The sequence below is a fragment of the Vigna radiata genome, chromosome 11 (genome assembly GCF_000741045.1).
Source record: "Vigna radiata var. radiata cultivar VC1973A chromosome 11, Vradiata_ver6, whole genome shotgun sequence".
Classification (NCBI taxonomy): Eukaryota; Viridiplantae; Streptophyta; class Magnoliopsida; order Fabales; family Fabaceae; genus Vigna; species Vigna radiata.
The window spans coordinates 9,067,605-9,090,967 of record NC_028361.1 but is presented as its reverse complement, the minus strand read 5'-3'; the positions used below and the strand labels follow the sequence as shown (position 1 = coordinate 9,090,967).

General features: G+C 34.7%; 3 protein-coding genes across 6 annotated transcripts; 1 reads left to right on the top strand and 2 right to left on the bottom strand.

Moving 5' to 3' along the window:
• Positions 1-697: 697 nt before the first annotated feature.
• On the top strand, positions 698-7,641 carry LOC106777662 (extra-large guanine nucleotide-binding protein 3). Of its 3 annotated transcripts, none has more exons than XM_014665340.2 (9): positions 698-1,041; positions 1,767-2,787; positions 3,053-3,190; positions 3,599-3,703; positions 3,799-3,978; positions 4,339-4,534; positions 5,278-5,522; positions 6,080-6,252; positions 6,603-7,641. In XM_014665340.2, exons 2-9 carry the CDS (start codon positions 1,831-1,833, stop codon positions 7,198-7,200), a joined length of 2,592 nt encoding a protein of 863 aa, XP_014520826.1. In that variant the 5' UTR covers positions 698-1,041; positions 1,767-1,830; the 3' UTR covers positions 7,201-7,641. The 3 variants fall into 3 exon arrangements, with proteins under 3 accessions (XP_014520826.1, XP_014520825.1, XP_014520827.1); XM_014665339.2 differs by having other exon boundaries at positions 1,732-2,787; XM_014665341.2 differs by having other exon boundaries at positions 700-1,041; positions 1,732-2,787; positions 4,339-4,516.
• A 5,734-nt stretch (positions 7,642-13,375) lies between these two features.
• LOC106777941 (pentatricopeptide repeat-containing protein At1g31920) lies at positions 13,376-15,782 on the bottom strand. Of its 2 annotated transcripts, none has more exons than XM_014665773.2 (2): positions 15,488-15,782; positions 13,376-15,381 (listed from the first exon to the last, which is right to left on the bottom strand). In XM_014665773.2, the coding sequence occupies exon 2, from the start codon at positions 15,311-15,313 to the stop codon at positions 13,496-13,498; it is 1,818 nt and encodes a 605-aa protein (XP_014521259.1). In that variant the 5' UTR covers positions 15,314-15,381; positions 15,488-15,782; the 3' UTR covers positions 13,376-13,495. The 2 variants fall into 2 exon arrangements, with proteins under 2 accessions (XP_014521259.1, XP_014521260.1); XM_014665774.2 differs by having other exon boundaries at positions 13,376-15,349.
• A 1,496-nt stretch (positions 15,783-17,278) lies between these two features.
• On the bottom strand, positions 17,279-22,866 carry LOC106777886 (26S proteasome non-ATPase regulatory subunit 13 homolog B). Its single transcript, XM_014665702.2, has 6 exons — positions 22,655-22,866; positions 21,187-21,633; positions 19,788-19,868; positions 19,442-19,638; positions 19,241-19,340; positions 17,279-17,992 (listed from the first exon to the last, which is right to left on the bottom strand). Exons 1-6 carry the CDS (start codon positions 22,802-22,804, stop codon positions 17,807-17,809), a joined length of 1,161 nt encoding a protein of 386 aa, XP_014521188.1. The 5' UTR covers positions 22,805-22,866; the 3' UTR covers positions 17,279-17,806.
• Positions 22,867-23,363: the final 497 nt, after the last annotated feature.

Here is a 23,363-nt window from a genome sequence, read left to right as displayed (position 1 = left end):
TAATGTAACCATTATCAAATTATCCGTGAATAAATTATTACCAATGTGAAGTGAGTTAAGTTTACAGAAAACAAATAAAATATTCATTAATTAAAATAAACTCATGCTTGATTAATTTATAAAATTCGTATATAAAATCAGTTTTTTTTATACCTGGTTTCAATTTATATATAAAGAAACTTAACATTTGTTCTTATTTTCATTTTCTAGATACCTTAAACCTGAACCAGATCTCAAATCTTAATCTAACTTATACCTTGTCATATATTCTAAAAATTAGCACAACTCCAAGAAATTGGATGAATTAAAAATCAGAATAATCTCTTATACGACACAACAGCACAACAGAGTTGAAGTAGAAAAATATCTATGTGATGCAATGGCAGTGAGTGAGAAGTAGGCGCGTGGGGAATGTAGGGTCTGACAACAGCCCCACGAGTTCGTTGTCTTCCTCATCACAACACGACCAGTTTTTTTGTTTTAATTAAGAACAAACATCATATCTTATGCATCCACACACACACTCATTGCCCATAAACCATCTTCATTAAAAAACTCAACTTTAATTAATTATCCCTTAAATATTATACTTTTAGTAATAATATATATTAATATTTTTGAATGTTTTCATGATTTTTAATTATGTATTTAAGTATTATGATTATGTGTAAAGCATGCCACCTTGTTTGAATAAAGAATAAGTGGAGAGATCTAACATGGCATATGAGAAGAACAGATGAGCAACAACACAAAGAGATACAGAGTGAGATTATTACAATTTGGCAATGGGGTGGTAAGTGGGACCCACTGAGTTTCACCCTCATCTTCTTCTGGTTCTGCTTCTGCTTCTGTTTCTACTGCTCCAGCTTCTACTTCTTACTTTCTGAGCCTCACCTTTCCCTTTCTATCTTTTCCTCCTTTCCTTCATCAATGGTGGTGGTGGCTTTTGAGAAAGCTCTGTCTTTTGGCTCTTCGAGCTCAAAAGCAAGAGCACCTTAGATTTAAAGATCGGATTCGCTTTCATTGTGTCCCTTTACTCAGGTACATTCTCATCGTCCCCCCTTTCTCTCTCTAAACTATAAACTCTCCCCCACCTGCTTTCTCTCACTATAAAGTTTGAAAGTGATGTTTTTTTCACCTTCTCTTTTTTGGCTTTTCTTTTTATTTATCCTTGCCTGAAAATTCCAGCATTTGAATCTGTTTCTAAGTTGGTTTTCTTCGGGGGGGCATTTATTAGCTAGTGCTTTGACTCTGTAGTTTTTCAACACTCTGAAGAACATAAAACTCGTGACCCGTTCTTCCATCTTCTTTTCCTACTAACTTCTAAGCTTGATAAAGTTGAACGGCTTTCACGTTCGGTTCTTGTTTTTGTCTATTTTTTTGACTCTGAATATTTCACCTTTTCATGTGTTTTCTGTGATTTTGTCTGTTGTCATACTGAGATACCATAAGTTGAATTTCGTTTAATTTCATTCCATTTTATTTTTGTTTAGCATACTTTCCTTTCTCGTTTTTTCTAATACAAAATGAATCCGTTCAACTATGAAGGCTTTCAAGTTTCAACGTTTGATTGCGGCTGCTTGATGGGCCATGCCTGTGACTCATTCTATATTTGCCAAAACAAAACTCCTAAAACTAAAACCCCTTTATACTGTAACATAATTCAACTTTTTTCCTGAAGATATATGTTGATTTCTGTCTAGTCACAAGATCTTGGATTTGTTGTTTTAGAGAGTAACTTACAGTTACAGTACTAATATCTGAAGCTGAAGATTGAGGAACTTATGGTTTGAAGTTTAAGGGGTGTCTGAGTTTGTGAATACGAAGAATATGGATCAAAATAGAGAAGAGAGTTGGAGGGAATTAATGAAGAAGATGCTTCCTCCTGGTGCTTCCATACCTGATGATGCTTCTAATCTTGATTACTCCATAGCTATGGAATATGTTGGTCCACCAGTTTCATACGAATTGCCAAAAGTTGAGCCTCTTGATGGAAACTCAAGAGCAATTCCCGCTGCTGAGCCACTCTCTGGATCACAAAGATCAAATACTCATGTGGGGTCTATGGTGATTGAGCCAATCCCTCTGCCAGTGTCTCGTATTGCCGGTGTAACAAGTTCTCCTAATCAAAGTCCGAGGGTGTCAGGAAGCTCAGATTCTGTGGTTTCTGTCTTACAAAACCCAGATCTTTCTTCCGCTTCACCATCCGCTTCACCTGCTTCAGTTCATAATCCTCCACAGCCGGTGGTTAATGAAGTGAAGAGAGCACCGGTTGTCACTTTTAATACTGTTGATAGATCTCAGAGGAAAGAAGTGGAGGTTGTGAAGCCAGTTTATTCTGAATATGTTGGAGTTTTGAAGGAAAGGAAGAAAAAGAAAATAAGAGTTTGTTATAGGTGTGGAAAAGGGAAGTGGGAAACTAAGGAGTCTTGCATAGTGTGTAATGCCAAGTACTGCAGCAACTGTGTGCTAAGGGCAATGGGATCAATGCCTGAAGGACGCAAATGTGTAACATGCATTGGTCAACCAATTGATGAATCAAAGCGTCTAAAACTTGGTAAATATTCAAGGGTGTTGTCCAGATTGTTAAGTCCTCTAGAAGTCAAGCAAATTATGAAAGCAGAGAAAGAATGTTCTGCTAATCAGCTTCGGCCGGAGCAGCTTATCGTCAATGGGTTGCCCCTCAAGCCGGATGAGATGGCCGAATTACTTGGATGCCTGCTACCTCCACGTAAACTAAAACCTGGTAGATATTGGTATGACAAAGAATCTGGTCTCTGGGGAAAGGTGATGGATTCATGCTTTATTACTGAGAATATTTCTGCTTCAATTTTCCCTTGTACAAATTATTATCTTTCCATTTGGTATGGGATGGAGTGTCATAAATTATGTTTTCAAATTCACATGTTAACTGAAACTATATGTCATATTTCCATTTTTTATAGCATTTTTAAAAGTTTTATTTTTAAGTTCATGTTAACTTATCAAAGGACTATATTTCAATTGGTCATTGGATAGTGCGAACTAACTTCTGTCTTTATTTATGTAATAGGAAGGGGAAAAACCTGACAGAATCATAAGTTCAAACCTGAATTTCACTGGGAAACTTAGCCTCAATGCTAGTAACGGAAACACCGAGGTTTACATGAATGGTCGAGAGATCACAAAACTTGAACTGAGGGTACTCAAAGTAAGTGTTTATCTTTACTAAATTTTAACCACTTACAGTTACTAAATTTATCTGCAATTCCAGAGGTGGAAGAGAAAATGGAAACACTGGGATGTGCCATCAGATTGTTCAAGATATGAACAACAGGCTGCACTTGTTTCCCAAAGCTGAGAGGATTTTGGAAATGATAGAATATTCTTACTAATAGCTGTGGAAAGATAATAATAAAACGTGTCAGCTAATAAATACACTTACTACTTTGCTTGAAGACCTTTCTAATCTTTGGATGATCCATAAGGACTATAGTAAAATATTCACAACCAGTAAATGTATCATGAGGACCTCTTTTAATCTTTGGATGATCTGTATCATTATCATATTATCATGGGATTATGGTTTATGGATTAACCTTTTTCTTTGATTTTTCAGCTGGCAAATGTGCAGTGTCCTCGTGATACACACTTTTGGGTTTATGATGATGGTCGTTATGAGGAGGAAGGTCAAAATAATATCAGAGGAAACATTTGGGAGAAGGTATTTGCCAACTAAATATTTCTTGGTGGGAACATTTGATGTTGTAGGAGCATGTAGAATATGAATAAAAGATCTGTTTACTTTTTCATTGACAGGCCTCAACAAGATTCATATGTGCCTTATTCTCTCTACCCTTTCCCCATGGTCAGCCTCATGGGCTAAAGGATGAAACTAGTCACTATACCACAGTTCCTATTTATCTGGAACAGAAAAAAACTCAGAAGCTTCTTCTTCTTGGAATACAAGGATCTGGTACTAGCACTATTTTTAAGCAGGTATGTCTTTTATTCCAATGTTTTGACCCATGTTTGTGGTAAATATGTCTGAAATAAGCAATTGAGTTGTTTCAAATCAACAGTAGCAAAGATGTATGTGAACTTGATTGATAACTTACTTTTCTTCTAATAATTTTTTTTCTCTTCTTCCTTCTCCCCACTTTCTTGAATTCTTTTATTGGTAGATGGAAGGGGAGGATGGAGTTGGCATGAGACTGAGTAAAAGATTTTGTAGTCTCTTCATTTACTCTAATAGAAATAAAAAAAATAAATAAAAAAAAAAACATTTTTGGGTTATAGTGTGTTACTGATTCTATAGTAACTTGATTCTCTTGTGGCACTCTTGCAATTGCTGAGCAGGCGAAGTTTTTGTATGGAAACAAGTTTTCTGCTGAAGAGCTGCAGGATGTCAAACTGATGATCCAGAGTAACATGTATAAATATCTTAGTATTCTACTCGACGGGAGAGAGCGCTTTGAAGAGGAGGCTGTTTCTAGAATGAATGAACAAGCTTCTCCTGGTCAAACTATGGAAACAAGTAATATTTCATTCCATGGTAATTTAGTTTTCAAGTTCCCACTTCATGTGTTTGCTGTTTATCTACAGGAAATAGCATATGAAAAATACATTCATTTGATACGTTATCATGAACTACATCAAGTAGAACCTATACACTTCATTTGTTCTGGAATTGGTTAAGCTCTCTGCATTTCTTAGGCTCCATGACCCTGATCATGGATGGTGGAACTTATTTATGTCTCTTCTGCATGGCTTGGTTCATTAGATTGATGGGATACAGTAGTTCTAAATTTTAGTTTTTTTGTTGTTGAAACCTGAATATTTTTATCATTGATTTCGCTATGTTTTGGGGAAATATAAGATTGCTAGGTATATTGAGCAACTGAAATTCTGTGTGAACCTTTCCTTTTCGTAATTTCAATTTCCAAGTACACTTTCTGAGTGATGAAATTATCATTTTGCTATGCAAAGGGAAATCCAAAATTAATAAGTTTCTAAAACTATTATTTAAGAACTTAGTGCCCAGCATTTTGCGGGGATGAACAAAATTTACCTGAATACTAAGAACCTTCGTTGCAAAAAGCTAGTGAAGACATTGAATTTTAAATCTATTTTGGGTAGAACAAAATATTTGCAGAAAATATTATTTAGCTGCTGCAAATGTGCTGTTTGTGGATATAGGTCTGTATGAAAGTTGAATCACGTGGCCAACTTTTATGTTAATCATCTTATGGCATCGTAATGCTTCCAGTATATAACCTGATTTTGATCTCTATTCAGGTAGCAATGGTGAAAGTAGTACTAGTGAATGCATCTATTCCCTCAACCCAAGGCTAAAACATTTCTCTGACTGGCTCCTGGACATTATAGCCACTGGGGATTTAGATGCCTTCTTCCCTGCCGCCACACGTGAATATGCACCATTAGTTGAAGAAGTATGGAAGGATCCTGCCATACAAGAAACCTTCAAAAGAAAAGAGGAGCTTCACTTTCTTCCTGATGTTGCTGAGTACTTCTTAAGCCGGGTAATTGCTTAAATGTCATCCTTGAAACCGATCCTGTTTGTTCTGTTAAAGTTAACTGAGACTTATCAAATCTTCCCTTAGCCATCTGTTCTTTTTCCTGCCAATTTTTGGTAGTGTATGTTCTGAGAATTGTAATATTCCCAACTCTTTTTATCCATATAAGGAAATATGCTATTGGTTTGCCTGTTGTGTCTTCAAGTATTTATGTCAGTGCAATGTCTTTGCAATTTGTATATTAGAATTATTTGGAAGGAAAATTTTGGAACAAAGAAAAGTTTAAAGTCATGTGTACTTGGGTTTGCCTTTTAGGAGCAAAATGGGAAAGTGTTTCCTCCCTGTAATCATCTTAAAATTATGGTCTATTTTATGTGAACAATTTTTGGTCATTGTTTTTCCTGATTGTTAACATTTATTGGTGCTATTATAAATTAAGTCCATTGTATATGTATGATAAGTACAAATGATTGTTACTTTGCTAGAATGGTATGCTTTTCAGCTTCAAGAAATTTGATGGTATTGGCATGTATAGCTAGATGATGAACTCTTGCTTCCTTCAGGCTGTGGAGATATCTAGTAATGAATACGAACCTTCTGAAAGGGACATAGTATATGCAGAAGGGGTCACTCAGGGAAATGGTTTGGCTTTCATGGAGTTTTCACTTGATGACCGTGTTGCTAAGTCGGATACTTACTCAGATAATCTCGATGCTCAGCTGCCACCACTGACTAAGTAAGCTATGTTCATTCTCTTTGAATTCTTGTTAAGAGATATCTAGAATATAACAACAGCAAAGTATTGTCTCATTTACTGAGATCAGTTACATAAATCATACATTGTCATTCAGTCAGTTAAAGATCAAAGTTCTAGTGATGTTATTTATCCTAAGATCACTGAGTGATTTCTAGAATGATGTCAGAAAAGTTGTTTACTCATGACATTGTTTGATTCATGTAGCCGACTCCAACCAATTGTAAAATACTTTGTTGTTGTTGTTGTTGCTTTGCTTCCAACTTCACACACCTCACACTCAAAGAACAGAAAGTAAACACAGACTATAAATCATTCTTTTTTTGTCTTAGGTATCAACTCATAAGAGTGAATGCCAAGGGCCTCAATGAGGGCTGCAAGTGGGTTGAAATGTTTGAAGATGTTCGAGCTGTGGTGTTTTGTGTTTCCCTAAGTGACTATGATCAGTTGTGGCTTTCCCCAGACAGTAATGGCAGTGGAACACTTGTTCAAAACAAGATGGTACAAAGCAAGGAGCTTTTCGAGACGATGGTGAGACACCCTTGCTTCAAAGACACCCCTTTGGTCCTGGTCCTTAACAAGTATGATATCTTTGAGGAAAAGATCAGCAGGGTGTCCCTGAATACATGTGAATGGTTCAGTGATTTTTGTCCCGTGCGTGCATACCATAATAACCAGTCACTGGCCCATCAGGCCTACTTCTATGTTGCTATGAAATTCAAGGACCTTTATGCATCCCTCACAGGGAAAAAACTCTTTGTGGCACAAGCCAGGGCAAGGGAACGAGTCACTGTTGATGAGGCATTCAAGTACATAAAAGAGGTCCTCAAATGGGATGAAGAGAAGGAGGAAAATTTCTATGGTCCACCTGAGGATTCATTTTACAGCACAACAGACATAAGCTCCTCTCCCTTTGTCAGACAAGAGTGAATGAGTGTGCATAAGAAAAATTCTCTTTTGGCTATTGAAAAAAGGGTGGAAAATGTGACATGCTGGCCAGCCTGTGCTATGGTATTTACATATTCTGAAATGTTAAGTAAAAGTTATTGATGGTTTTGGTAGAGTTCTTTAAAGCTGAACCTTTGTAGTGTTTATCTGCATGCTTACTTTTTCTTTGCATGTGGTGGCGCTGTTAATCGGTTCTCGTGCCTTCAGACTTTATGAAACATTTACTTTAGCAGTAGTAGGGAATGTAGAATGGAAAACCAGGATAAAGAAAAGTGAAAAAACAAATAAAAAGGTAATAAAAAGATGTTGACATCTTAGAGTTATTGAGTTGTCTGAGACCGAATTTGCATTTAAAAGTCTCATTATGTATAGCATGTAGCAGGAAAACCAGAACAGAAAAACAAGTGCAAAATTGTTGAGTAATTGTTTACCTGATGTAAGATTTAGTAGTATGAAAATGTAACAATACCATTCAACCAATGTAAGATTGTTGGGAGTTTCTTAGTCTAACTAAATCAATATCAAATCAATCTACACGGCTGTATAGATTTTCTTCTACCAAGTTTTTCTTTCGTGACAATTACATAAAAATGTGTAATCATTGATAACACTTTTGTGCCACAATGGAAGAAATTCGAAAAAGTGAAGTGTACTCAAAACTGAAGCAGTATTCAGATTCTTTGCCCTGAAAATTACGTTGGCCAGTTGACATTATCAACACTACAAACATACACACCCACGAGTACAACATTGTTCTCAAAAGTTTCATATGAGAATGCCTTTTTACGGTGAGTTTTGGAACTCACAATAAAAAGTTATTGAATGGCAGAAATCAGATCCAATTAAATAACAGACTGTATGTATCAAAAAGATTTATTACATAAGTGCAACTCAATTTAATGATGTCTAAGTTTCAAAAAGAATAATTACAAATGTGGAAATGAAAATATTAACCCTGTGGAAGTATCTTTCAATTGGGATAATCAAAACTCAAAAGATGAAACTCTTTACCCTAGTTTGCTTGAAGTTAAAGGATGTAGTAAAATTAATTTGTAACAGAGTTGTCACATGATAATAGCAGCTGCAATTCTCCAGAGTGTTTGTCCTTTCCATATGGTGCACCTCTGCTGCTGTTTGTGTGTCAGCATTATTGTTCTTTCATAGACTTGGTTTGCTAAATACTGAGATGCCCATGTGATATTAAACGTACCATCATTGTATATGACTATAAGCATAATGACATGCTGTGTAGTCATGTACAAAAATTGACCCATTCTTTGTTTGAGGCCATAATATTCATTCTGTTCACTTCCACCTACCCACCTGTCTCAAACCCTATCTCCAATCTCCTTAATTTAACCTCTGCATTTAATTTGGAATCCCACTGAAACAGCAATGCCCATCCTTTCAGTCTCTTTCTTCAAATCATCCCTATTCATGGCCCACCATAAAAATTGAGTAAAGGATTTATATTTTTAACTCCTTAACTTGCTCAAGCCCGTTTCATTCAAGGCAATTGCTTCCTCTACTTCATCAAATTCCTTCATTCACCCCCATCAAATACTTCCGTTCTGGAAATGATGGGGTGCAGGAAGAAAATGGTGGAATGTAGGAAGTTGCCTTCTTTTAGTCCGTTTTCCAACCATCAATAGCGAGAGCAATTCCCGTTTGTCTCTAACCCTCACAGCAGCCTAATTCTCAGACCAGCACAACAGCAAAATATTAGGAATGGGGCTTATATTTTTCTGTTGCATTATGTGATTGGATCTCTTTGTTCTTAAATTAGGGGTTTGTTCTCTGCTGTTTGGATTAGGGGTTTCTTAAAACGTGCACAGGAGGGTTCACTGCAAAGTGACAGGGGAATTAAGCTCTACAAGTTCCATAACTTCCTCGATGAACATCTGCATAATTGAGTTGAAGTCAATAAGCTGTAATACTTCTAAAAGCACATGTTAGTGCTTGTCAAAGGTTGCTGATTCCTGAATAACTTTTGTTTGAACAATGTTATGATATTTTAGACCTTAACCGGGCTTGTTAGAACTTGAATACTTAGCAGCTGCCCCTCACAGGGGCTTTCAGTTTTCATGTTTTGTTCAATTCTATATATACAGTTTGCATTTTTGATTGATTTTTTCCATCCTATTTAATTTGTACTCAGGCTCTTAAATTGGAATTTAGAATGGATGAGGAGGATATTAATATGTCCCTTTGTGATAATGAGATTGAGAAAGATGATATTGAACTGAAACTGGTGAAACTGAAAAAAAGAAAAAATATGGATACCACGTCTCATTGTTGGATGTAACAAATAATATTTGTGAGTGGTGGAAGAAAGTATGGTAATTCTCATTTTAAAAAGTTTGCAGGTTCTTATAGCTTTTTATGATATTACTATCTTAATTTCTGCCACAAGCTACCCATCTTCTAGTTTGTATTTTTTATAAGTGATGGAAAATGTGAGGATGGGGACGAAGTAATTAAGGATATGGCTGAACTGATGATGGTCAAATTTAAAAAATATTGGGATGAATATAACGTTGTGCTTGGTTTTGGAGCAATTTTTGGTGTAATTTTAGAATAAGAATGAAATTAGAAACGGTTGGTTCAAACAAGTATAAACAAGATATATAAAACAAAGAAACTAAAGGAAAGCATAATACTATCTATTATTCTGTTAACACCTTCAACAACATACATCATCCATATAACAGGAAACATAATAAAAGGAAAAAATAACTAACCATAACTGTTGAACAGTTAAATAGTTATGCACAAGAAAATAATATAAACCATAACTATTGAACAATTATGCACAAGAAAATAATATAAAACTGTAATGAAGAGTTAACTACTACAAAAACATTGTCTTTTGCTTTGAAAAAATTAATCCACTAGCTAAAATTAGAAAAACTCAAGAAAAAATTGTATAAGTTTTTTTGTTGAATATAATAGTAAAGGTTTGCTAACATCTGCATCTAAATCAAACCTTTTTGATGTAGGGTGCTTATTTTTAATTTACTTCACTTTATTACACACTTACTTGCTTTTCCATTATGCCTTTTACTAACTTATTATATTATAATAGAAATTAAAAGAGTTGAAACTTCAATTAAGTAACAAATATGGAAAGACACAACTTGACACTTATTTGAATAAATCAACTCTAGATTTTGAATTTTTTTGAGCACAATGATGTGTTAGAATAGTGGAAGACTAATAGTTAAAGATTTTCAGTTAAGCAATCCAATAACTATCGTATGCACTTGAAAGTATGGACTTGTTCTTGAAGATCATTATTTTACTTTGTTGGTTTTTAGAAGAAAAATGAAGTAACAGGAAAATAAAGATAGAAGACGATGGAGAATTTCTGAATTCAGGAAAAGGATGATTTATTCAATATACCATGGTTACATATATAATGATTCAAAAAATTCAAAAATAAAATAAAAAGTCCACTTCACAGTTTTCAGGTACATAAAATATGGGATTTGTTCCTAAAGTTTAGCAACCACTTATTTACTCAGTCCTATCTAATAAATTAAATTAAATTAAGGCAATTACAAAAAACATAACTTTAACACTCCTCCTTGCTTTTTGAACTGCAAAAATCCATAAAAGACCAATCTGGCTTCGGAAAAACATATCTTATTCTTGATATGTGAATTCCAACATAACTCTTCTTGACCGATTCACAGTTGATTTTATTACCGACTCCTTTTCTTCTTCGACTTCATAGTCAAGAAGATCATCCTAGTACATCTCATTCCAATAATGTACTAAATTGTTTTTTAGTTTTGTCAATGATTACCCATAATACAATCATAGCCCTAGCATTGTAGCTAGAAGGGGTAACAAACACATCCCTTTGAAGGGGCATGTCCTTAACCCTATCAACATTTCTAATGAAAGAATTTGTTTTGCCTCCATGGCAAACTACAACCACATTGAAAAGGATCAACATTAATGTTGCAGTCATTGCTGCAAAATAAAAGAAACTCTTTGAACCCAAAATATGATGAGGATGACTTAGCTTCTTGTGCCAGATTTCTGTCACATTTTCCTTGAATGAAAAAATAGTTTGCTCCTCCTCCAATGGTTTTAGAGGAAAGCTTTTATCTTTCATTTTCACCTTTAATCAAGCAATTTTTGTTTTCAAAAATAACTCTAAATCCTCTTTCAATCAATTGACCAACACTTAACAAATTTTGGTCAATTTCAGGAACGAAAAGAACATCGGGAATAAACTTTGTGCCTGCACAGCTAGTAATTGCGACTGTCCCCTTACCTTTTTGACTGAGATATAATCACCATTACGACTTTGGTGACATCAGTTGGCCTTAAATCTTTGAAAGAGCCTTGTTGAAGGTCATGTGGTTGGTACAACCGCCATCTATCAGCCAGCTTTCACTTGATTCACTGCTCAAGGAAACAAGTAGCTACAAATAACATGTCTTCCTCCTCCTCCTGATCAGCAGCCTTAGCTTCTTCCTCTTGTTGTTGATTTTGGTTTTTGCATATGATAGCTTCATGCCTAAGTTGATTGCACTTGGTGTATTTAGTATCAAGTCTTTGTCAACATCTGAATGGAGGGTGACCCATTTTGCCACAATGTTTTAAAGATTTTCAGTTAAGCAATCCAATAACTATCATATGCACTTGAAAGTATGGATTTGTTCTTGAAGATAATTATTTTACTTTCGTTCATACTATTTTTTATTGTATTATTTCTTCTAAATTCATACATAGTCATTGTTTTGTTAAGATGTATGTAAATGATGGAGAAGATATTAATTATCAAAATGTAGTAGATGAAGGTTCATCCAAAGTTGTTATTGACATGAAATACTAAGAATGATAGACTACCATGGTGCTAAGAAGTATTAGTTCTGATCTCAAACTTTATTTATGGTTAAGAAGCATGTTCAAAGTGTTTTTGAATGTGTTAAGTTCTCTTGAGGAGCTTTTATTTAAGAAAAATAATCTATTTGAGGTTTTTATGAAGTTTTGATTATTTGTTATAGGATGTCAAGTGCCAGGACAGTTTCTGAAGTTTTTTTCCTTTACTATGCAGATCTCACATTTTTAAAGTAGATAGTGTCTTGATGGCCGCCTAGTTTGGTTTTTGAAGCTTCTAAATTATTAGTTTAACTGTTGGATTGTAGAGGAAGCGTTCTGCAGACCACCGGTGATTCTACTGATGCAGCATGAGATATTTTCTTCCCTTTTGTTTGAACTTCTTTACCTCTAATAGATATCACCATAATCTGATTTTGTAGTACCATGTTAATTACTCAATCACCAGCTGAACATCTTCTAAAATAAGCTCTTGTTAAGGCTAGGTACTTTTTTTATGTGTACATGTGTGTTTGGTGGGATGTTTAGATTCTCAGAACTGTTTCAACTTTTATATATGTGTGTATATGTATATATGAAAAACTCCACAGTAGTTAACAATGCTTCTGTTCTGGGTATTAATTTGCATAACATGCAACCTAGCTCACTAGTTAACTGTCTTAAAAAAACAAACTTGTCTTTTAAATCCCTTGCTGTAGGACAACTCAAGAGAACAATCGTATTTGAAATGAAATCGTAAAACCTCTACAAATTGATGATTTTTTTTTTCATACAAATGACCACTTATTCACGCACCGGAAAGCAGTTGAACCAATTTTTTCCATAAGAACGTAACACGCTAAGGCACACACTTCATACTATGATAAGTAAGAATAGACAATTTAATTTCTAATAAATTTTAACATACAAGGAAAAGTTATGTTCAACAAAGTGTTAAAACATTTAGCATCTCTATCACCTTTAGTGTCATTTGATCAAGTTCTTGCTGCTACAAGACAGAAGAATCAGCTCATATCAAGTGCCACCCAGATCAAAGAAGAAATTTGGGCAAAAAATTGAAGGTGAATGCTTGGGACAGTTCAACCAAAAATACTTCTAAAAGTCAATAAAAATGGCCGTATCAAAGAAATTCCAAGATACATAGTGGAAAACCATTCAGGCACCATACCTAAGGCTAGAAAGATTGAGGGAGAAGAAGCCAAGAAGGATTGTTTGAAATATCTTAATTACTATATTTTTAAATATTTTTATATTTCTTGACATCATTGACAGCAACATTATTGGTGCAAAAAGAGATGCAAAAGATGGCAGTGTTCAATATTATATCAATCAGTGTCTATTTACTGCAATATAACTATCAAATGTAACACAGGAAAAAAATAATAGCCCTATAAGAACCCTTTATGCATAAATGTAATGAAATTTACCAATAATCTTTACATGAACAAGTTCCATCTTTAAAATGGTGGAAGCGATTACGGTCTCTTACAGAAATTTCCCGTTCGTAGATCACGGAAATGAACTTAGTGTAAGTATGACAGTCACTACACATCCTAAGATTTCTTGATATTCTTATTGGAGATCCTTCAGATGTCTGTATTAGTGCAAAAGCAATTGCCAACTTCTGACTATGATATTTCAGTCTCTGTTTCTTTTCTTCTTCATCTACATCAAGCAACACCTGTGAGGTGTCTGGTGCATAGCCTTCAAATTTCAACTGCCATTCCATTTGGTGAATCATTTCATAGACGATGTCACATTCTGGTTGAGACTTGTCCTGTGACACAAACTTGTGAACCTTCCTATTTGCTTCAACCAAACTAAACCCGGGTGTTTGCAACAAATGTTTTTCAGCCATTTCTGTTCTGATCCTGGCTACATCAGTCCATTTTTGAGCCCTTGCATACATACTTGCTAGCACCAAATAGTCACCAGGGTTGTGTGGATTCAACTTGAAAATATTCTCAGCTGCTATCTCCCCTATTTCCAAGTTAAGATGAACCTTACAAGCACTGAGAAGGCTCCTCCAAACCACATCATTAGGCTTAATTTGCATGCCTTTTATGAGCTCATAGGCTTCCATCAGCATCCCTGCTCTCCCCATAAGATCCACCATGCAACCATAGTGCTGAATTGTTGGTTTGATCTTATGCACAAGTTGCATGCGGTTGAAACACTGAAGACCCTCGTTGACAAGACCAGCATGACTGCAAGCACTTAATACACCCACATAAACAACATCATCGGGTGCCAAACCTTCTTCCATCATTTCACAGAAAACTCTCAGAGCTTCCCTTCCACGCCCGTGAAAGGCAAGCCCTGAGATCATGACAGTGTAAGAGTATCTGTTCTTCACAGCCATATTTTGGAACACACAAAGCCCTTTCTCAAGGTTGCCACATTTTACATACATATCAATTAGTGAAGTCTTGACAACAACATTGAGCTCACTAATGTTCCTCAGCAAGATCCCATGTATGCACCTTCCAATATCAGGAGACCCCAAATGAGTGCAAGCAGAAAGTGCGCTAACTAGAATGCTCTCTTCTGGCCTGTGGCGTCCCTCATTGCTCATGTCCCCAAGAAGCATCAAGCAATCTTGCCACAATTCCACACTAGCGTGAGCACCAATGATGGAACTCCATGAAGCCACACTCCTTTCATCCATTTGCTCAAACACGTCACAAGCATGCTTTATTTCCCCACACTTCCCGTACATGCTGATCAAGCCATTTTGCACATAGGTATCATCCTCAAGACCTGCCTTGAAAACCTGACCATGGATTTGCACTCCCTCTTTGAGAGCACCTAATAGAGAACATGCTTTGAGTACAAACGGGTAGGTGAAGTTGTCATGTTCAATTCCTTTTTCAAGCATTTCAACATACAGCAACAGAGCTTTTTCTAGATTCATGTTATTGACATGTCCTCTAATCATGGTATTGTACTCAAAGCTACCAGGTTCCTCAATTTGCCTGAAGATTGAGCAAGCATACTCCATGCTGCCCCATCTGGATAGAGCACAAGTCGCAACAAGATTGCTGCCACAGAAAGAATCCCAGAAAAGGCCCAATTTTAGAATTTGGGCATGAACATGCTTGAATTCTTCCATGCTCTTGCACCTCTTGAGCAAAGACAACCATCCCTGCTCATTGAACTTTGCATTCAATTCAGAGTTTAGGGGTGGATTATTTGGAAGTGACAGAAGATGGGATTGGCAGAGAACAGATGTCCCACTCATCCTTCCATCCACACCATGTTAAACCAGCAAGCCAAGCTAAAAGCATATAACAGTATGCAACACATTATCTAGTCAATAAGATACAAGTTACAATCGATGAAATTAAATTTTGAATACAAGTAAGAATTTAACTCAAAATCTGAATATAGAGACTGGAGAGAGATGGTTATGCACCAGAAAAGGATGAACTTTATGGTCCACTATGCAAGGAAAGTTGATCAGATGGCTGCAGAGTGTTTGACAAGTGTTTATATGCATGAAACTGGGGTGTGATTATCCCAGTTAATGAAATGGCATGGGGAGGAACTATGATAAGCATTGGTGTAGTTTCAGCCTTTTGGGGCGTGGCAGGGAAAAGATTTTCCTTTTTTTTCATAGGGTTTTCCAGAAAAAAAAATGGTAATTTTCATAGGATTTGAATGTGATCCATGAAATTTGAGACAGCATTTGCGGCCACAGAAAAAAGAAAATTGCATTATGAAACATGGGATTTCTGGATAGGATAATGTTTGGACCCACTAGATTCTCCTTGCAAGTTAGAAGGCCTCTCACATCTATCCACGTGTATGCTTGGATTTAGTTGTGTAATTACTTTTCAACCCCTTGAAAAAAATTACAAATTTCTTTTCTTAATTGGATAGTTGTGATTTACTCTGTCTTCTTGGGACTGTGTTCTAATCTGATACATAAGAACAACAGACCCTTTTAAGTGAGTAACTAAATCTTACAGATGTTACAGTTTGGTCTACTACCTTGTTACAATTAATTGTTTTAAACTCAATCATGTTGTTATAAGAAAAAACCAGAAATTGCACCACAAGTTACCGGTAATAAACAAATGTCTTATTACAATATAACTTATTCTTACATTATTATTGAATTTTGTAATATAATAATTTATAATAGGGTTATAATTAATTATTGTTGCACACAGACATACTGAATTGCAACAATTTTATTGGAATTATGATGTTTGAAAGTATAAAAGATAAAAAAAAAAAAAAAAGTATGTCATACGAAAGATTTCATCATTCTATTTTATTTATATTATTTTATTTTATTCATGTTCTAAGATATGACATATATAACATCAAATGGTATCACAATATAAAGCATGCACGTAATTTATATATATAATAAAAATGTGATGGAATTTTAAGTATTTTTTAAATTTAAATAATAATGAATATATTTTAATCCGAATTTTTTTCTGAAAGTCAATTTAATTAAAAAATATAATAAACAAATATTTTCAATCCAAATTATTTATTTAACAGCATAATTTACCAGTGAGTTATATATATTTTAGTCTCAACACTTTAATACAAAATTAGATTTGTTTTAAAGTTTGATACAATTTAATTTTTAAACTTTAAAAATAAATAAATAAGACTCTCTTGAACTTTAAAAATAAATAACTAAGATTCTCTTAACTCAATTTGATTTATTTACATTTCAATTGTCTGGAACATGTTTAACGTAACACATAACATAAATTAATATAATTAGATTATAAAGATTATATCTATTAACTTCTAAAATTTGAAATAAAAATATATGAAAATTTAAAACATAATCCAGATTTTGAAACTACAAACTTATGTATCCCTTTACTTTTCATACATGCATATATAAATTATTTGTATTTATAAAATAAATTATTATGAACCTTTACTTTTATTTAAAAAGAAAAATCATTCTTATATTCACTCTGACTTCTACGTAAATTTCCACTGACTTCTAATTATCTTCTTCTCAATGCATCATTTTCTTTTCCTCTATTGGCATCTTCTACTATAGATTTAATTGATATTTTCTTACGGTTCATATTTCTGATTGGACTTATCATCAACGTAGCAATCGTATTTGAAATGAAATCGCAAATCCTCCACAAATTCATTCATTCTTTAACGTAAAACACAACTTTAATTCCTAATAAATTTTAACCTAAAAGGAAAAGGCATGTTCAACAAAGTGTTAACATTTATAATCTCTATCACCATTGGAGTCATTTGATCAATTTATTGCTGTTACAAGAAAACAGCCTCGCACAAAAATAACAGAAGTTGGAAGATTCAGCTCATAGCAACTAGTACCACCCAGATCAAAGTGAGGAAAAATTGGGCAAAAGAACGAAGGTGAGAATGCTTTGGACTGTTCAATGAAAAATACTTGTAAAAGTCAATAAAAATGGCCGTATCAAAGAAAATTCCAGATACATAGTCTGTCATTTACTCTAATGCGTAAAAACAGCCAGGGTGGAAATGAGTTACCATGTCTGTAAGTTTGCAAGCATAGAACCAACAATTTCTCAGCCAAGTAAAAGGGGATGCTCTTCCAGCAATCACTCAGAAAGCAGCTGGTAAACCCAAATAAAGCATACAAAGTTGGCCCCATGTCACTTGGATGTCTCCTCATCTTTTGTCGCCTTAGGATGTGTTCTCTTTAACCTAAGAAATTGTTACAAAGGGCAGAAAACAAATAAAAGAAAATTCACGATCCGATTAGATCAGGTGTTTCTGCCTCGATGGATAACAATGCAGTGTGTACTTTCCCTGTCCAACTGTCAAGTCGATCCCGTAAGGATTTGATCTGTTGAATACCCAGAACTCTTGGTTGCACCCAGGAAACGTGCACTGTGCCCTCAACTTGATCAATTATACCCTCAATTAGATGAACCTGCAAAAAAAGAAATTCACTTTCAAGCTTTAAATTTTAAAACGTTATTTGCTGAAACCTCTATATGATAATAATAAAGTTCTCAAATGCAGAAATTCAATTAAAGAAACTTCGAATTGCTTTGCTAAGAACAATTCAAGGATAACTAAAATTCTTTGAAACAAGTATACAATACTATAAATACATTCAGAATGAAGTTGTCTTATTATTTACTCGTTGTGATTCAGTTAAGAAGCAAAGTAAGTATTTCTAAACCACTGCCACAATATTCAACAAGATCCTCTGCTTAATCACTGAAAAGGTGTAGAAATACATGTAAAAACAACATTTATTTGAATGAGAAAAAATATCCCACGTCTAAAGCAGTCTCGGGAGGTAATGAGGACAAGATGAAACCAACACTAAAAAATTAACACAACAATTCAAAACAGCCAAAAATAATGCATTCCGTGCGAAATTCGCAAGATCTATAAAACCTAGTAAAAGACGCAAATGCTCCAAAAAAAATTTAACCTAATACACCTCTTCGCTTTACGTCAGCTAAACTGTCCAAATCAACCAATTCACTCGTCCCATTATAACCCACTTTTTAGTAGTTTTCAGGTGATAAAAAAAGAGTTAATTGCCAATCAAAACTAAAGAGAATTATCTAATAGAAAATCAAATTCAAAACAGAATACTCGTGTTGCAACATACTACCAATAATATAGCAATAAGTTATGTATGCCTTAAATGAAATCAAGCATAAAAAGTTCTTCCTAACATGTTTGAACATGCAAATCATACCACTCACTTCGACAAATCTGCCACAAGATGGGAGATCAGTTTCCGCATAGCAAAAGTATAACATTAGATGTTGCTTATGTATCACGGTTAATAACTACAACTCAAAATAATCAACTATACATTTTATGAGTAACAACCAACACAACATAATTCATCAACTGAGTAAGGACATGTCACAGCTCTAGACTCAAGAATATCGGTTAGACTATAGTTTATATCTCCATTCCCAAACAAAATATATGCTTAAAAAACACTATGACCACACTATGATTAATTGTCATTATAGGTCAAGCCTTTGTAAAAATAATTTAGACTAAGAAAAATGAAGAAACAAGAAAAAATCGTAAGCTATTTCACATTTACAGAGATGTTTGGGCTGAAAGTGTACTACTTTAAATGGTTACAAAGAAAAACAAACAAAATTTCTATACTGTTTTCGGTAGAACTTCCAATACAACTTACAGATAAGCTCTTCATTAGGAGATGTTCCACATTCTCTATAGAAAGTTTTGTACGCTCAGCAATTACACTCAATGGAATAGTTCGATCTTCTGAAGGCCGACTGCAAGCAACAGCAATCAGTTGAGTTGGGATGAAAATAAAAAAGGATATTAAATACACCTCAACAGGTGACAACAGTGACAATCTAATTAAATTATACACCTGAATATAATCTCCATCAGACAGAGAATGTTGATCTTCTCCAACAACTTCTGTTCATTTTGAACCAGTGCTGGTTGGGCACTTAAAGCAGCATTATGCACCCGACACAATTCTTGATATCGCACTAAATCACCAGAATTGAATGCCTGCAGAATATAGTAAAGCCATTCCACTTTTGTCCCCAGAAGGCTCTTGATCTGTTTAACATAGTATAGGCTGTGTGAACCAACGTAGTAAAATGATAGACAAAACAGAGTATAGGCTGTGTGAACCAACATAGTAAAATGAAAAAAACAGAGAAATTTCAGAAAATAGGTGCTCTAAATATTTTGATGTAATTACTCACTATAGGATGGGCAAGTAGCTCTCCAAAGTTGTAGATGTTGTCCCCAAGAAGGGCAGAGAGGGACAAATCAAATGCTAAATCCTAACAAATAAAAAATAGCACATCAATTCATATAAAATCTTCAGATAAATAGAAACAAACCACAAATGAGATAGACAACTTTGAACTCTGCGTTACCTCTTCTTATTCCTTATAGAACATTATGCACCTAAATGTATTTATAAACCTCTGATGAAGTTTACATTTTACTAAAAAAATGCATCAACCTATCTTCAAACCCCTCCACATTAATCTTTCTAAGGATGACACAATAAAATTTGCAATGTTGTGACGAAGCCACCAACTAAAAGTAAAATAAGCTAAAATTTTAATAGATAATAGATAAAGTATTACATAAATGAAGTGGTTAACATAAAATTGGACTTCAGCTCCCACGTGATTTATGCTCCATATATATAACTCTAGTAGCAAAATGTGATTCAAGAGAATAAATATCACTCCTTAATACCAACACTTGGATGTGCAGAAAACCACACTAATTGTCATTATCACCCACTGTAAATTAATAAACAGCCTTAGTCATGCTTTTGGAAAGTATCACCGATTATCAAGTACCTTATCATTGTAATCTACCTTCTTCCCCTCCCCTACATATTTTGTTCAAGTGAAAAGACAATTTTCATAATTCAGAAAGAATTGCCATGGCTGCACTGTCACAACCAGCGTTGCCTAATTCAAAAAGGTCTGGCATCCATTGCCATCCACTGTTTTTAGATAAGGAGCTTGATGGATAACAAAAGGAAGCAGTTTGCAAATGAGGAGGGTCAAGATGGAACATCATCTCAGAGTTTCTATAAAAGGAAAAGGAGGAGCTTCTGAAACTGGAAAGGGGTAATAATAAAAGAATCGAGAAATTAGTTTCGACAAGGAAGAAATGGAAGAAGGATTGACAAATATTAATTTGGAAGTGTTAAGAGAGAAAGCTGAAGGAGATGCCTCTTTGGATGATGAGAAGAATGATTATATAAGGTTAGAAGAGGGGATCAGGATGAGGATTTGTTTTCCAATGAGTCACTGTGTCTTTAGTATTACCCTATTGTTACAATCATGAGAATGAGACTTAGATGAATGTTATGAATTTTAGTTTTATGTTGCTTTTGACACTTCTACAGTTTCTTTCTTTTTTTTATTTGTATGTGTGTGCATATGTATAAAAACATTGTCAGACAGGGATTCTGCCATAAGCCGTTATGCCAACCACTCTATGTGGCGGATTTTTTGGCTTTCTCTCTCCTTTAGCAATACAAATCATAAATTGACTCAAAAGTAACCCGTATTAGTAAATAGCTATAATTTGAGACAATAGAAAGGGAAATTTGCAACAATTGTGAGGACACACCAGCTTAAATGATTCTGATAGAGACTCCACTGATGTGTATGCCAAATAGAGAAGGGCACTTTTGTAGAACTCAGCAAATTCTTGGCGGGTCTTGTGGTATTGAGATGATACCCAGTAATAGTTAGCATATACAGATGGATCAATATCTGTCATGCTGTCAAGTGTAGTCTTCCCATCTTCCAGGAGTTTCTTGCATTCCTTCTGGTCACCTTGCTCAAGCTTGAATATTGCTATTTGCATCTTAATGTAAAGGATAGGTTCTTCTATGCGCTGCTCTCTAGTGGCCTGCAACTTCTCAATGACCCCTCCAAGATAACCAACAGCAGCTTCCTTTTCAGAATACTGCCGAGAAACTATAACAGCAAAATGTGCAAGCTTCAGAAGGTTGATTTTAGTCTCGAAGTCTGTGATGAAATTGTGATATAATTGAATCAACGCATCACCAGCCTGAAAATTTAAGCAATAACCATTTATGAAACAAAAGAAATATAAACTATAATAAGACTACACACACATACCAGAAATGAGTATTTGTCTATATTAGAAGCAGAAAGAAATAGCAATACGCACAAACTAACATAACGAATGAATCAACCATAATCGTTAATGGTTGAGTACCATGAATAAACTTGGTCTTACCGTCTGGCTGCTTCCGGCCAAGAATGTGATATAAAAGTTTGACAGGTTAATGACCTAAAGATTTGATGCAATGATCCCGACTCAAAATAATGCCACCGAGCATGCAAGGGGGGAATTACCATTTCAACCTCTTGATAGAAATCAACAGAATAAAAAATGCATTCAGTTTAATTGCTTAAGCCATTCCCAAATTTAACAGGGCATGCTTAATCTTGTTTGAAGTGAAACATCCACATTCAGTCCAATGTGGCTAAAGTTCCATTCCATCCTAACGACACTGCCCTCTGATCTTCATGGTCCTTGACTTACCAATCTCATGATCCACAAGATATACCACTATATACCAGGTCGCTAAAAATCATCACTCACCAATCTCCTCAAAATCTAAATAACTAAAACCATAAAAATGGACTCCAAATCAGGTCCCCAAAAATTCACTTTCCAGCAGAACCCTAATTTCATAAATCCCACAGCTCAAAGATTTCAATCCTATAACAACCCCGTCCACGTGCCTCGCCCAACATCTTCCATACCTAACGAAATCCAAACGCAATCCCTGTGAAAAAAGTTCCCATCTTTCCCACCGTTCCAAACACAACAATTCAAGCCCCCCAAAACAAAACCCTAACAGCAGCACAATCACTCTCTCCAGACAACATCACCCCTAACTCCCAAATCAAGCGCAAACCAACAACTACACACACAAAAACAAATTAAACCTAAACCTAACAATTTCCGAAACAAAACAAACCGAGGTACAGTTCAGCTTTCCATCAATTACGAGTGCAGAGAGCGAAATAAAAAATGAAGTCAAGAAGAAAAGTGGAACCTGAAAAACAGCGAGTGCGACAAACTGCTCGAGCTTGAGGGTAAGTTGATGCCAGAGCTTCTTCTGGTACAGATCGGCGAGCGAATTGTACCATTCGGCGAGCTCAGGGTGTGCGTTGCGCAGCGATTCCAAGTATTGCAGAGCAGCCATTACGATTGACGCAAAAGAGAAACCCAAAATCGAAATGAAGAAACTTTATACTGTGCCCTCTTATTTCTTCTCTATTTATACCCTTCTTCTTTATTTTTAAATTTAACAGTTACTTTTCTCTTTCCTCTTTTACTTCTTCTCAAAGAAATGTATCAGACATGAGTTGGGTTAGATCAACATTTTTTTAGCTTTAAGAACTCAATTTATTTGTGCATAATCTTCAAAATTAGGGTGAGAAAAAAAATCATATTATGTAAATTTGAACATATGAATAAATAAAATTGAATACAATAAAGTATTGTAGTCGACTTCAAATAATATTTGGAAAGTTATGGATATATGATTCAACCTCAATTTACATTTTAATATTTATAAATTCGTAAATATATTTTAAATTTTAATTTTAATTCTTGATATAATAATATTTTGTTAAAATTTAATAATAAGTTATATAAAATCATAGGTCACTAAAATAATCATTACTAAAATTATATGTCATTTTTTAAAAGAATTCACTATATTTATATTATTTATTCAAAATAAAAATATATTTTTTATT